Here is a 15,358-nt window from a genome sequence, read left to right as displayed (position 1 = left end):
AATGCAATTTTAAAATATTATTGAAGACCCAGTTCGGTTTCTATTGAGGACCATGGGAGTTTTGCAGTTGACCTAAATGGGTATACGGTTCAGGCCTGAAGAAGCAACTGGACCAATTTTCAATTTGTTTCTTATTCAAAGAAATCTAAACTTTTGTATATAGTTTTTCAGCTTTTCTGATAAGGAATTTTACAGTTTGAATTAAGCATTGCAGGTCTAACTAGTGTACCAGGAGAAATTCTAAATGTTCATTCTCCAGGCATGTAAATAAATGCATTAAAATATTACTGGCAGAGGAAAAATTTACAAATTATGACTTTTGGCTTCATATTGTAAAGAAATATTTGTGTGCATATATCACATAAAGTAATTTCATCCAAATTTAATCTGTTTGGACACTTCAGAACAAGTATGGACTTGAACATAGCACTTGAACATGAAATTATTGGCAGATAGTTAAAAAAGGAATTCATTTTGAATAATGTTTAAAATTGATGTTATATTAAACTTAAGTATCTAAAATTTATAAAATGCTTTTTACTTACTTGTTTTTTTAAATTCTGGAATGCTATGAAATTGAATGCATCATTACCTAAACTAACTGGAATCAGGAAGTGTGTAGTTATGTGATCTGTTTGAAGACTAGGCTAAAGGAAAGTAATGGGGAAAAATCTGTGTTTTTTTAAATGTAAATGTTCATCTTAAGGGGACCAGCTCCTGCTACTAAAATACGTAGTAAGGTTTACACATAGTAACCAGTGATTGCAGGATATGGCATTAAGGCCCCTTACCTTCCAGTTGGCTCTGTTGCAGGTGCCTGTTCCCACATGGAGCTGGTTTTGGGATCCAGGTGTAAGACTGTAAATGCATGTGAAATGTAGAAAACTGATCTGGGAAGACAGTAATAATGGGTGCAGTTCAAGTTGTCGCAGTTTGGGTAATGGAGCTAGTTCTCTGTTCCATTTATTCACAGTGGTCCATATTGAATTTGACCCAACATGTCTAAAAATAAACAAACATTATGCTAAATCTACTGGCCCTTTTTTTTTTTTTTTTTTTTTTTTAAGAATGCCAGTGAGAGGCTACAAGGGAATATGATAGTTTCACAGCGCACTAATAGAGTGCATTCCCTCATGGCAACTCGCACCATTGTCTTGTCTTATTTGTTTACATTTTAAATATTTTGTTGAATGCCCTTCTAACGTTCTTGCATCTCAATGAAAGAGTAGTAAATCCTGCCTGTTCTTCATAGGTAGAGCGAACTTTCTAGCAAGAGTATTGGCTGCATTTTTTTGCCTGTGCATAAAGGGTAGAAAAAAAATCACTCTTCTAGCGCAAAACCAGAGGGATTTGGCTTTGTATGGAATTCAGCCCTTACCCCCAAGGCTCATGTAGCTAGAATCCTAGCACATAGACTGCAATGACATTCCCTTGCACAGCCAATGAGGTGCTGTTGGGGACATTGCATCTGCATAGCCAAGGATCCTATGTCCCCTCCTCCAGTCTGCTCCCAAACCTCCTGTACCTAGTGGCCTGTTTGGGGCCAGTGCAGTTGCTCTTTCCAGGGGATATTGAAGTCACACAGTGTACTCGTGTAGCCCTTGGTGAGGAGGGCCATTCCTGAGCCTTCTGAAAAGTTATTTAGAACTATTATTTGATTATTAGATGAGGCTTCTTTCCATGTGGCCAAATTGATTAGGCCCCAATCACAAAACAAAAGTGAGACAAGAAATTTAAATACACTGAGCAAATCTTCACCTGTTGTAAAGCTAGCTGAGGATCTGTCCCACTGTGTTCATCTACTGAGTATGATTTTTCTGCTTAGTTACCCACCCATGAAACTGGCAACGGCTGAGCTAGTAATTTTTCCCAAAACCAGAGTAAGTTTTCATTTTTGATCATCTTTAATTTTGGGACATTTTATTCTGTTAGATATTCTGTGGAGGAGACTTGGGAAAAGACTATTGAAAGCCTTGATTTTTCAGTCATTTTGGGGGAGATTTTCAAAATCTCGGATGACAAACACCTAAATGTCTTTTGTGCTTTTGAAAATCTCCCACTTTGTGTTTAGTCCTTGCCCAGGCTAATTTCCCACTGACTTGACTGAGTAAGGACTGCAGGACATGTTGTCATAAGCAGAATAGTTATTAGAAGTTCTTTCCCTTGTTTCAATGCCTTTTTTTGTTTGGGGATTTTTATGTTTGTTTTTAGAGTTTTTTTGTTGTTATCCATGTACTTCATGTTTGAAAGCACTTATGATAGATGGGAATCCACAGTATCTGGAGGTGCACATAGACTAGGTTCCTTTAAAGGACTTTTATTTAAATTGTGTACTACGTATGACTGGACAGACAAATGTTGAATGAAGAAATTGCTTTTGTAAGCTGCAACCCTCCATCACTAATAATTGGCATGCGACTTGAGAATTCGTCTCATTTAACGCAGTGAAAAGCTTTGGTGTTAAAATTCTGTTTTGTGAGTTTTGTATATATAAACACAGAAGAAAATTAACTAATTACAGTTTTCTTTTTGTCCTTTTGCTTCTGCACCTTGTTTGCTGGTCTTTCTCTTTCATCAGTCATCTTTGCTTGGCACTGATTCATTTAATTCCTCATCAACCTCACAGTCTGGTCCCCCTGTATTTTCAACAAAGCTTCGTAGGAGATGTAAGGAGAATGCTCAAAACCCATTAAGTTATGAGTCATCTAAAGACATTATGCAAATGCACAGTGAGTCTGACTTGGAATCTGATAGAAAAGGAAGAGTTTGCTCTGATGAACAAGACATGGCTTTTAGCTATAAGCAAAAAGCTGGTAACAGCGGAACACTGTTTTCCTTCTCCTTGCAACTTCCAGAGTCATTTCCTGCTCTCCTGGATGATGACGGCTACCTTTCCTTCCCTAACCTCTCTGAAACCAACTTCCTGCCTGAAAGCGTGCAGCATTACCTTCCCATCCGATCACCATCCCTTGTGCCTTGTTTCCTTTTCATCTTTTTCTTTCTGCTATCTGCCTCATTCTCAGTGCCATATGCTCTCACTCTCTCCTTTCCTCTGGCTATGTGCCTCTGCTACCTGGAGCCCAAGGCGGCCTCCTTGAGTGCCTCACTTGACAATGACCTGAGTGACAGTTCAGAGGAAGAGGTGTGTACCTCGGCATAGAACACACTTCTTTTTGTGTTCAGTGCTTTAGTCCTAAACAGTGTTAGAATGCTGCAATAGTGGTCCTACTTTCAGAACCTCATTTCTGTCTGTGCTGATATGTAAGAGTTTTTTGTGTTGGGAGTGCAGCTTGGGTCCCAGGGTTAGGCACAACACTGTGAATGAGGTAACAGCTTGGTTCAAACTTTATCAGTTGTGCAGTGAATTACACTTACGATTTGCCACAAATCAACTCTAAAGAACAATATCTGAAATCTCTCTTTCTTCCAATCAGTTTTTTTCCCAGTTAATACTAGTTTTTACTAAAGACAGTAGAAGAGTTGTTTAAATAGCGAGTAGTTAAATACAATTGCATGCATAGTTACATATCAAACAACTAATAATTGGAACTATCCCCAATTTTGGGGGTGCTCAGAATCCAAACCAGAGTCAGAATTTTGAAAATGGCCTTTAATTTTGTAACAGGCAAAGCAAAATCCCCAGTTCCTAATATCCCAAACTTTGAATGTCAAAATCTGGATCTGGTCTTTGTGGCTTGATCCTGTCTCTACTGTAGATTCAGCTAGTATCCCATTCAGTGCAGCATTCCACTGAAAATTTGCATTGGTACGTTTTTCCAATGCAATGGTAGCATTTCCTAGTTACCACTTGGTGCTTTAAATTAGCACTACCAGAATTAGTGCTTTCTGTCAGTAAACTGAATGGGCTTATAACAAAATACAGCTAAAGCAATTTGCCTGGCAACAAGATCTGTAGTGCTGGTGAGAAATTTGGATGTCATTACATAGAAGTAGAAGAAGAAGAAAGGGAATCTACTTGATTGTGTAACAGATACTGAGTGATTGGTACCTATTTTACTCCTGAGCCTTTCGATGCTGACAGAGTAAAAGCATGGGGTCAGATTTTTAGAATCTTTAGATGCACAACTACACACTTGTTTTGTGCACACAATTGTACTGTCCTTGCAGACACAAATCAGGTAGTTGCATATATAAATTACCATTAGCCATTTGTACATGCAGTTATTAGTCTGACTTGCATTGTATGCACATTCTGTTCGCCTCTAAAGATTTTTAAAATCTGCCTCATGAGTTTCAGCAACATTTGGCCATAGGATTGTGATTCCCTTTTGTGGAATGCCAGAGTTACATCTGTTTGCACCAAAACATTTTCTTTAGATGTTCTTGGTTCCAGTCTTTAAGGAAAAAAAACTGCAATTTAGGATGAAAGGCATCCAAGATCAATTTTACTATCTCATTTCATGTCTTCACTTTGAGATAGCATTAAATTTCAACTTACAATAGCTCTGCACTCAGATGATTATAATAGTAAAAACATAATAATATATTGTCTATTATAGAAGCAGAGTGTATAGCCAAAAATAATAATAAAGCAGTGTTTATATAATCCATTTGTGTATTCTTCTTTCAGAAATGACCACCTCTTTTGATATTAGACTTAGTGGTCAAAGTGAATATCATCATAATAACAATGTGTAAAATAAACTTTGCAATTTAGTCCTTTTGTGATAATGGTTACCCCAGAATCAATACTTGTATGGCAAATTACACAGACTTGTGCCTAATCAAGGGTGTATTTCTTGTTCAAAATATTGCATGAAAGTTAATATGTTTTAAAGTTGGGCATGTCTGCATTACATCGGCAAAACAAATCACAGCAGTTATTGTCACAAACTAGAGGACAAGCAGCTGAAGCTTATCAGAATATAGCTATCTTTTTTCGTTCGTATTCCCTAGCCTGCCAATTAGTTCCAGCAGCTGCATATCATTCAGAGCACTACAGTTGGTCTATAATTTTAACCAGCCATTCTTTTAACTCTCTGTTCCTAGTGAAATCTGCCTTGCTGAGCCTCTTAAACCTCCATTTCACTGCTTTTTAAATGACTTCAAATCTTTATTTGACAAGTAGTTCAATAACATCAACTTTTAGCCTCTTGGTGTAGATTGGTTTATTAGTAGATTTGTCCATCGTGGTTATATACTGATTTCTGTATTTCATTTAGAATTTGTTTCATTAAGAAAGAAATAGAAAAAAACTCTCTGTATGAACGTGTACTTTTAGTTAACAGTAGTGTACCCAATGATGTGCATGACATATTTAAGAGCTACAATAAGTATCCTGCCCCTATGGACCGTATTCTGATAAAACTTCTTCTTTGACCACATTCTATCCTAAGACGTGCATCGGTGTCAGGCTGTGTGTCCAAAGGCAGAATTTGTCCCTTTACGTTTCATTAGCTGCTTGATCCACACTTTAGTGATTAAAATTCTTGACAGCCTTTTCTTTCCAATCGTAACTGTTGTAATAACAATCTGTGCCAAAATTTAGCATTACAGTGTCTTGGCCCCAGGCATTTTTTTATTTATTTTTAAAAAATACCTGGACTCCTCTATTCAGATGGTTTTAAGTTACAGGTGTAAATTGGATTTCAGTTATACTGTTTTAACTCAAAAACAGTTTTGCTTATAAAATTGTAATGATGTCTGACCTTTTAGTTAGTACAAAAAAAGAATGATTGCTTTACTAGCAAAGCAACTACTTTTACAGAATCTTTTTATAACACTTTATGTTTATAATCAATGTATTTTGATTTATGAATTATTCTGGCACTAAACTTTCATACAAAAAAAAGTAACCTGTCCAGTCAAATCCACTTACTAGAAAATTGTATATAGTATTTTGTATGTACCCAGTAGACCAAAATGACCTAACCAGTTCTGGCTAGCATATGAATAATGCACATTCTGTACCCTTTATTCAAAACAAGGAGTGATAGCCAAAGGCAAAGGAAGTATCAAAAGTGTTTTTAAGGTAACATTAAAATTGTCACAAACTGACTGAAGAAAGGAAATTCAAAGTTGAGTCTGACCTTCCATCCATACCTTCAACTGTGTTGCCTTTTTTCTCTCTCTTCATGTTGATGAGACTTAAGGATGAAGAGTATTGTCTTAACTATAAATTACTTGACTTTTATTACTTTATATATAGTCTTATGACCATTTATGATCCTTGGTCAGTTGAAGAACCTTCACTGATTTTAGTGAAAGTTGTGCATGCAGATCAAGGGCAGGTGACTTAATGGTACTTAATGATATTTAATTTTTGCTTTTAAAGTTGTTATTTTGATGATCTGCAAGCCTATTAACCATTTTAACAACCACCTCATGAGGAGTTACCTAAATTTGGCTCTATCTGTACTAACTTATTGACACTCATATTGTCTGTTCCAAGACGTACCTGACCGTGTCAATGTTCTACTTGTGCAGCCTGAAAAGTAGGCTTACATTAGGCTGCATGATGCTGTGCTTTGTTTCATTTTTACCACTTGTACTTGGTTTGGTTTTGGTTTGGGTTTTGTTTTTGTTTTTTGTTTTTTGGGGGGGGGGGGGTTGGTCAGTATTTTTAATTGGAATGAAAAGTGTTTAAAATTGTATTCTTTTTTGAAATGGTAAGGTTGTCCCTGTTTAATATTAGAAACAATATTGGCAGCTCTATCTTGCCACTAGCAAATGGGGGGTGGGCCATCCACATGACATAGGTGGACTGTAGATAACTGTGTATATACTTATTTGAACTCCTTGGTAATGCAGACAGCCTCATAATGTTTAAATGTGGGGACAGTAATAAAATCTGTACAGATGAGGGGCTGAAAGTCAGGTGACTGTTAAAGTAGCTTTTTTATTTTAAAAAAAAATGATCATCTTTTCCCCCTTGAACTACAAAATCAAACACCGCAGTAACTATGTATACTAGCATAAACAATTGATTAACAGGATTGTATTTATTTATTTTTATGTTGTGAGGGAAAAGTTTGTTAATTATATATATTTTTACAAGGTTTTAGTTCTTTAAAAAAGCCACCTGGCTTTCTTAAGAGGAAAAACCTGTGATTCAATTAACATTTTTTCAGATAATGTTTTGTTGGGCTAATCAAGCTGTTATGGTAAAGCCATATACTGTGTACAGTATGTCTTGAGTCTTCCTCTGAGTCTGTTCTGTTTATTAAATATAGCACTTTTATGTTGCTTCTTTAAATTATATATGGTTTAAAAAGCCACGCCACAGAGATGTAGACTTAGCAATTCAAGCTGTGACCTGCATTTACTGACAAGTTGGGTTTATTCTTTATTCCTGCTTACTTCTTGGAACCTGGTTACTTGTGTAACAAAATAGACTGACAGTGAACAGACGGATACTGCAGCTGATGGTGAAACCACTGCCACAGAGGTTTGTACAGTCACCAGCATATAAGTTATCAAAGAATGTAGCATGTAGCTTCACCTCTTTCAGATCCTGTATATTAGCACTATTCTGTGCCTCTGTTGCTGTAGTTTAGATACCTTTCTGTATATGTGTGTGTGTTGAAGAGTTTATTTGATTCCTTAAGTTTCAAACATCCATTCTAGATTCATTTTATTTTGGGTTTCTGTTTGAAAATTCTGCTAAACTACTTTGTGTATTGTGTAGGTAACAGATGGTAGTAAAGTAACTTGAACAAATGCTGTTTTCTTGGGCTGTCGTGCTGACTGAAATTGAGTTATCCTGTTTTTAAGATGAACATGTTAAGGATAATTAAATGTATAAAAAGGGAGAACAGACAGATATTCAAAAGTTTCTCCTGGGAGAATTTTTCTCCTCCTGGAGTGTACTCAAGTTTGTACAATCATATCTGAGACTGGGCCTTGAATTCTGATTAACATATAACATTTATAATACATGTATTGTTACATGTGTTATTTTAAGAGGATGAAAATAAGTAGCTTAGCCCTCTTCCTCAAATAAACAAACAAACAAAAACTTAAAAATGTATACAATATAGTAAGTATACTGAATACACAAAATTCAGCCCTATTAAAACTCCAGTGAAGAGGGTGTAACTTCTATGGAGTTAATCGAGTTGCAACTGCATACACCAGGACTGAATTTGATACAATATGAGGTAAAGCCGCATAGTGTTATCACATACATTATGAAAGGGTTTCAAAATGATCCAATCACTATTTCAAATTATTATAATTAAAATCACCATCAGGGAAATATTCTGTATGCAGCATATCAATGGCAATCAAATCTTGCCTGTAAATACAGGAGACTTGAATTGAGTGATAAAGTGAATGTCAAATACCGAATTTGCAGTTATTTGAATAATTAAGTGTAAATTTAAAAATATCAACAAGAAAATATGGCCCAAAAATCAGCAGAACCCATTATGAAACTGTGACATTATGAATGTTGATAACCAGTAGGAAAAATATAATTCTGTATTAAGTGTTTCCTATCTAAAATTTTATTTTTAACTAAACAGAAATGATATATTGAAAACATTTAAGCTAAATTTTCACAGGTAGAGATTTTGGAACCCTGAACTTTTGAGTTCCCCAACATGGTGTCTTATTAGGGACCTGATTTTTCAGAAAGTGTTGAGCACCTGACAGCAAATAAGGGCCTAATTTTCAAATGTCTCAAGTTGGGCACTCACAAACTGAAGCAACTGAAATCATCAGTCACTTCAAAAAATTTAGGATCCCAGTGAATATGCCATTCCATAGTGCAGTTCCTAAAAGTGGATCCAGAGACAGTGTATACATAGTATAGTTAAAATGTGTGTATAAAAAAACTCACAGAGACAGAAAGAGAATGAATAAAATTAGTGAAATAGCATTTTATGGAATTAGATGATGCTTCAGCTTTGTAGGCAGCATTGTGCACTGTTACCCTGCTTCAAAGTTTATAGGAGACTGCTAGTGGACCATTATTTATAATTTTTAAACTCTTGGTGTCATGTAGATCTGAAGCTCTTACTATTAGCATTAAAGTATAATACATTACATCTCGGTAAGAAAGTCTGAATGCTGGCTCATAAATGAATAGAGGGGCCTGGGAATATTTGAGCACACAGACACACACAAAAATGAAGTTTTAATATCCTTTTTTCACATTTAGCAAGTTTAAAAGAAGGCTCTTGTATTAGATCTGAGAACTGTGCAAGATTGGGTTGATAAATGTGTCCACCCATTTCTCCAGTGCTCTCAGTGGAGAGAAAATGTGATCTTAGCATTATAAAATATATGGATCAGCTTTTGTCACCTTACATTGATTTGTGTTGGTAAGGTTTTGTTTTCAAATCTTTCCTGTGCTGGCAGTCGGATCAAGAGGAAGATGGAGATCTCAAGGCACAGGTAAAGAATGGAAGGCCATGCGCATTACTGAATTGTGGGTGTCCGCAGTGTTCATATCTCTCAGCATGCTATTTGCCAAGTCTCTGTAAAGCAATGCATAGAACAGCATTTTGTATCCTTTGAATATTGTGTCCCTTACCTTTCCCTTTCTTTTCACTTCTTTCAGAATAGTCTGATTAAGCGAATAAAGGGTGAAAATGTGTATGTCAAACATAGTAATCTTATGTTAGAGGTTGGTATTGTATATACCAGTGCATGTACTGTACATGTGTGTTGGTTTTAGTGGTAAACCTGTGGATCTGCACTATGCTGCATGAACCGTGTACTCCCACCTTCTAATAAATTAAATGGCTATTTTTTTCTCAGATTATGATGGCTTTCTCTACCTTGTTCCATAAATATCTGTGTGTGTATATATATGTTCAAAGTTTCTTTATCAGGTATAGCTTACAGTGTATATGGGTAAACTTAGGAGTATTTTATTGCTCACACGAACTAGATTTTTCTGTGCAGTTATCCTTCAAAATACCACATTTTCACAAGTGTTGTGTTAGTGCTGTGATCCCTGATCCCCTAAAATACTTACTACCTTCTTCACTAACCAATTTACACATTTTGATTTTTACATTTTGGCAGCTTAGGTGAATGTTACAAAATGCCCTTGTTTTTATATTATCCAGGAGCTAGACAAAAATCAAGAAGACCTGATGAAACACCAGACGAATATAAGTGAACTGAAACGAACCTTCTTGGAAACCTCCACAGACACTACAGTGTCTAATGAATGGGAGAAGAGGCTTTCGACATCTCCAGTTCGGCTTGCTACAAGACAGGAGGAAGCTCCGATGATTGAACCACTTGTGCCTGAAGAGGTCAGTGCCCACCTTTTCATCAGACTCAGAATCATAGAAATGTAGGGCTGGAAGGGACCTTGAGAAGTCATCAAGTCCAGCCCTCTGTGCTGGGGCACAACCAAGTAAACCCAGACCATCTTTAATAGATGTTTGTCCAACCTGTTCTTAAAAACCTCCAATGTTGGAGAATCCACAACCTCCTTTGGAAGCCTGTCCCAGAATTTAACTGCCCATAGAGTTAGAAAGTTTTTCCTAATATCTAATCTAAATCTCCCTTACTGCAAATAAAGTCCATTACTTTTTGTCCTGCCTTCAGTGGACGTGGGGAAGAATTGATCACAATCCTTTTTATAACAGCTCTTTAACATATTTGAAGACTGTTATCAGGTTCCACTCTCCCTCAGTCTTCTTTTCTCAAGACTAAACATTCCCAGTTCTTTAACCTTTCCTTGTATTCCTTGCGTCCTGAATTGGAAACAGTACTCCCTCTGAGGCCTCACCAGTACCGAGTAGAGCAGGAAATTACCTTCTTTGTCTTTCATACACACTCCTGTTAATATATCTGTCAACTGCTCTTGGAGCAGTCTCTCTAGGGGTCCCAGCTTTTTCCTAATTGGTCCTGTTAAATTCATCTGCACTTAAGCCAGTCTATAAATTCTTAATTTAAATTGAGTCTACCAGCCTTTAAACTCCAGGGCTTACAGTCTCCTTTTGTTAGTTTCTCAGAGGCCGCCTGTTGCCCCTCTTCTATCCCAGACCTTTCTGCCTCCTTTCTCTCTCTGTTCTCCATCCTTTATAGTTGGGCTTGTTTTCTTTATTGGTCCAACCTGTGGATGCATGTCACCACGATTGACAGTTCTAGCAGCTGTGCTAGGATGTGGTCAGCCTGATTACCTGTAAGCAGGAAAGACTCTCCTCTCCCTTCTGCCTATGCTCAGTATGGGGTTGCGAACCCCATTACATAACCCCAGAATGATTATTTGCCTTTTTTTCAACTGTATCATGTTGGTGACTCATATTCAATTTGTAATGCACTATAACCCCGAGATCCTTTTCAGCAGGACTACCACCTCACCAGTTATTCCCCATTTTGTAGTTGTGCACATGATTTTTTCCTGCTGAAGTGAAGTACTTTGCACTTACATTTATTGATTCCATCTTGCTGAATTCAGACCAATTCTCCAATTTTTCAGGGTTGTTATGAATTCTAATCCTGTCCTGCAAAGTGCTTGCAACCCCTCCCAGCTTGGTGTCATCTGCACATTTTGTAAACGCAATCTTCATTCCATTATCCCAATCATTAATGAAAATATTGAATAGTTTCGGACTTTGGACTGACCCATGCCATGCACCACTGGATACGCTTTCCCAGTTTGACAGTGAACCATTGATAACTACTCTCTGGGTACCATTTTTCAACCAGTTGTGCATCCACCTTATAGTAGTTTCATCTAGACCACATTGCCCTAGTTTGCTTATGAGAATGTCATTTCGGACTGTGTCACAAAAGCCTTACCAAACTCAAGATATAGCATATGTACTACCCCTCCCACCCTCACATCCAATAGGCCAGTAACCCTTTCAAAGAGGAAATGAGGTTGGTTTGGCATGATTTGTTCTTGACAAATCCATGCTGTCAATTCCTTATCACCCTATTACTCTCTATGTGCTTTATTTGCAGTCACTCCCATTAGGTGCTAGGTGCTTTCCAAGCCCTTAAAGGCATTCTCTGTTCTGAGGAACTCGCAATTGAAAGGCAGAGGTCAGGGAAAGGGGAAGAACAGTAGGCAATTTATGTGCATTTACAGATGAATCAGTAAGGTTCACTGTAAGCAGCATGGCAGAGGTACGTCTTGAAGAGGGACTTAAATGTGGATAGGGTTAAGGGGTCTGATGAGCTTGGGGGGGCGGGTGTGAACCAGCCTAGAGGGCTTTATGAAAGAAGGCATGGAGGCAATTGTATGAAAATCTGGCAAATGCTTGGACAAAGGTCAGGAGCATTGGCAGAGCAGAGGAGGAGGAGGGGATGACAAGAGGGAGTAGGTAGGGAGGAGCAGAGTTATTTAGAACTTTGAAAATGGTGATGTGTTAGTTATGCCTAATTTTCCAATTTCATAATCCGGACTAACATTTTGTAGGCATTAGCTGTAAACTATGTGATACATTTTTATTTGCGACCAGCTTGAAAGGCTAGATTGCCAAAAGTAAAAACCTGGGGCACTAAGTGGTCAGGAAATGCTCGTAGAAGAACTTTCCAACAAAAAGAAAAGGAGTACTTGTGGCCCTTAGAGACTAACAAATTTATAGGAGCATAAGGTTTTGTGAGCTACAGCTCACTTCATCGGATGCGTGCAGTATTTTCCACTGCATGCATCCGATGAAGTGAGCTGTAGCTCACGAAAGCTTATGTTCAAATAAATTGGTTAGTCCCTTAGGTGCCACAAGTACTCCTTTTCTTTTTGCGGATACAGACTAACACGGCTGCTACTCTGTTTCCAACAAAAATGTTTCTTTTTAAGTTAAGCATAAATTGTATGGTTTACGATATTGACAGAAGTGGTATTGTAACATCAAAACAACCTAAGACACGAAGCTGCCTTGCCATTCCTAAAAGTTCAAAGAAAATGGGTAATATGGAGCCTTCCACTAGTTTGAATCTAGTTCAAGTCGGTAGGGACTCAGAGTTGTTACCAGTGGTCTTCATGGTCTCCATGCTCTTAATCCAGTTCCAGAACCATTATCACAATTGTCAGTAACTGTTATCACTATAGGGCAGTGATTGAATGATCCTGGAAACTGAACGCCTGTTGGGTTGTACTTACAGAAAAACAATGATGGGAAAATACGGAGAAGCTTGCACTTGTATTTTTGGAAACATTCCTCAGCTTCCTCTTCTTTGAACACCTGAAGACAGAAACAGTCTCTCACTCAGAAAAGCCTGGACCCCAAATATTACAAGGAACTGCTTATGCAGATCAGGGCAATGCATTCAGGGATTGTGTACAATCTCAGACTTGTAAGGAAGCCTAAGCCAGGAATCAGAAGGGGATGATCCTAAGGATCTTTCAGCTTGCATCCAATATATGCAGTGCTTAGACACTATGGTGATTGGTACCCTACAGATGCCTAAGGAAGAGCCTCTAAAAATGCAGTGACATAGTAGGAATCCAGTTCCGGTATAGTAAAAATTGGTATTCCTAAACACTGTATTTAAGCTCTAAGTCAGGAAGTATAGAGCACAATGCGTAGTTTTAAGCATGCGAATAACCCTGTTGATTTGTGTGGGGCTACTCAAATGTGTAAAACTATGCACGTGCCTAAGTATTTTGCTGAACTGGATGGGGCCTTACAAAGGAAATTCTGTACAGTTCTGCAGTGAGTAGTAACACCCTTTTCTAACAATGTGGTACGGTAACTTCCCTGCCATTACATTTCCTAAATTAACTCTTTTTTTTCCCCAAAGAGAGATCACACTTTCTAACATCAGATAAAGTTTAATCCACATAAAGGTAACCAAGCAATACTAAATGTATTAAATCTCTGAGTGCCTCTTCTATAAAACATAATTTCTTCATTGATGGTTTACATGAATATGAGAGCACAGATTATGTCCCCTTGTTTTGAGAAAATCCTCAGAGTTTATACTTGGAATAGCAGCTAATGACACCTTCATGAATCGGGCGGTATCTTTATAGTCACTGTAATCTGTTATGTCAATACATCAGTGGTAGCTACAATTGGCTGGAATGCTCTTGCTGTCCTCCCCAAGGGATGAATCCCTGTGAGTAGATGACAAAGCATTCGTGATGGACAGCTTTAGCTTTAGAAATCGCACTATGCCAGAGTCTCAGTTTGGCTGCCTTCTGGGATACAGTGCAAGACTCATCTGTTTACCTTGGCTTTTTAAAATCAGTGGCTGGGAAGCTATTTATTATCAGTGGAAGAGGTGATTATTGAAATGGCTTTTTTTCTTACTACTATTTGATAGAAATCATTTTGGTTGTCATTTTGATAAATGTGCCCAAATATGACTGAGAGAGGCATGATAAAAATGTATAAGCAACTAAAAATCCCTGTTTACTTTTGTTATGAACGTACCATAAAGTTATTTATCTGAAACTCTAAGCACCTTTACAAAATAAAAGCCCAAGTCCATACGTAAGACAAAAGCCAGCAATAGCAAACAAACTCCCCACAAAAACAGCCATTTCCCCCTCACCAACCACCTAAATTCTCTCTCAAAACCGTACATGCCACCCAATTTCACCAACCTTAATATTCAGTTCTCCCCAAAATCCCACCCAATAAATGAGATTCAGCAAAATGCTCTAAAGATTCACAGATGTGAGGGCTCTTGTGGACCAACGGTGAGAGGGGGAATTCCAAAGGCGAAGGGCCCTCACTAAACATGACACCTCAGTATGCTGTCTCTCTTATAAACCAAAGGGATTCCTGCTCAAGTACTGCCCAGAGAGGTGGGTGTCTGTCAGGCAGGTTCCAAGCAATTTATAGGTCAAAATCAATACCTCAAATTCCACTTGGAAACCCACAGCCAGTGCAAAAATGGGAGGATAGGATACAAGTGCACCCATATTGACAAAGGTCAAGGAGTATTCAGATACTGTGAGAATTGTCTCATGACAACAGTCCCTCAGATAGTTTTTATTATTATTATTTCTCAGTCAGATAGGGTCAGATTACAATACTCTTTCTCAGATAGAGTATAATCTTTCTCTACTGTTAGCCCCACTGACTTTAATGGGGCTTTTCAACAGGAGTCAGGGTATCACAACCTGTCCAATAATAAGTTTCATTCAACTCAGCACACCATTTCTCACTTGTTACCCTTGTCTTCCCCAAATCAGTCCTTGAATTATTGTTACCTTAAAATTGTTCTAGGCTCTCTACTGACCCATTTGGTAACATCTGACACAGGAAACTGGGAGATATTAGTTTTTAGTATCACCTACTGATTTTTGTGATCTGTATTATAAATTAAGTCATATTGGCCCCATTTACTTTGACTAAGCACCACTGATCTCTCCAGTGCATTGAGTGATAGAGTTATGTTATTTTGTATGTACTGGAAATGTATGGTGCCTAAATAAATTGCCTGGTTCCTCTGGAACATGGTATATTAATAT

At 37.7% G+C, this 15,358-nt stretch overlaps 1 protein-coding gene across 30 annotated transcripts in view; it reads left to right on the top strand.

Annotated features, from left to right (window-relative positions):
• EPB41L3 (erythrocyte membrane protein band 4.1 like 3) overlaps window positions 1-15,358 on the top strand; it is a 198,123-nt gene that overhangs the window by 169,657 nt on the left and 13,108 nt on the right. For 16 of the 30 annotated variants that reach the window (XM_073331510.1, XM_073331503.1, XM_073331501.1 and 13 more), the window contains 4 exons: window positions 2,579-3,142; window positions 7,355-7,408; window positions 9,325-9,360; window positions 10,041-10,232. In XM_073331510.1, coding sequence (XP_073187611.1) covers window positions 2,579-3,142; window positions 7,355-7,408; window positions 9,325-9,360; window positions 10,041-10,232 — 846 coding nt within the window. The remainder of the gene's footprint in view (window positions 1-2,578; window positions 3,143-7,354; window positions 7,409-9,324; window positions 9,361-10,040; window positions 10,233-15,358) is intronic. The other 14 variants (XM_073331513.1, XM_073331528.1, XM_073331511.1 and 11 more) reach the window with 4 other exon arrangements.

The sequence above is a fragment of the Lepidochelys kempii genome, chromosome 2 (genome assembly GCF_965140265.1).
Source record: "Lepidochelys kempii isolate rLepKem1 chromosome 2, rLepKem1.hap2, whole genome shotgun sequence".
NCBI lineage: Eukaryota > Metazoa > Chordata > Testudines > Cheloniidae > Lepidochelys > Lepidochelys kempii.
The sequence above is the reverse complement of the archived record's forward strand: the minus strand, read 5'-3'. Positions and strand labels throughout refer to the sequence as shown.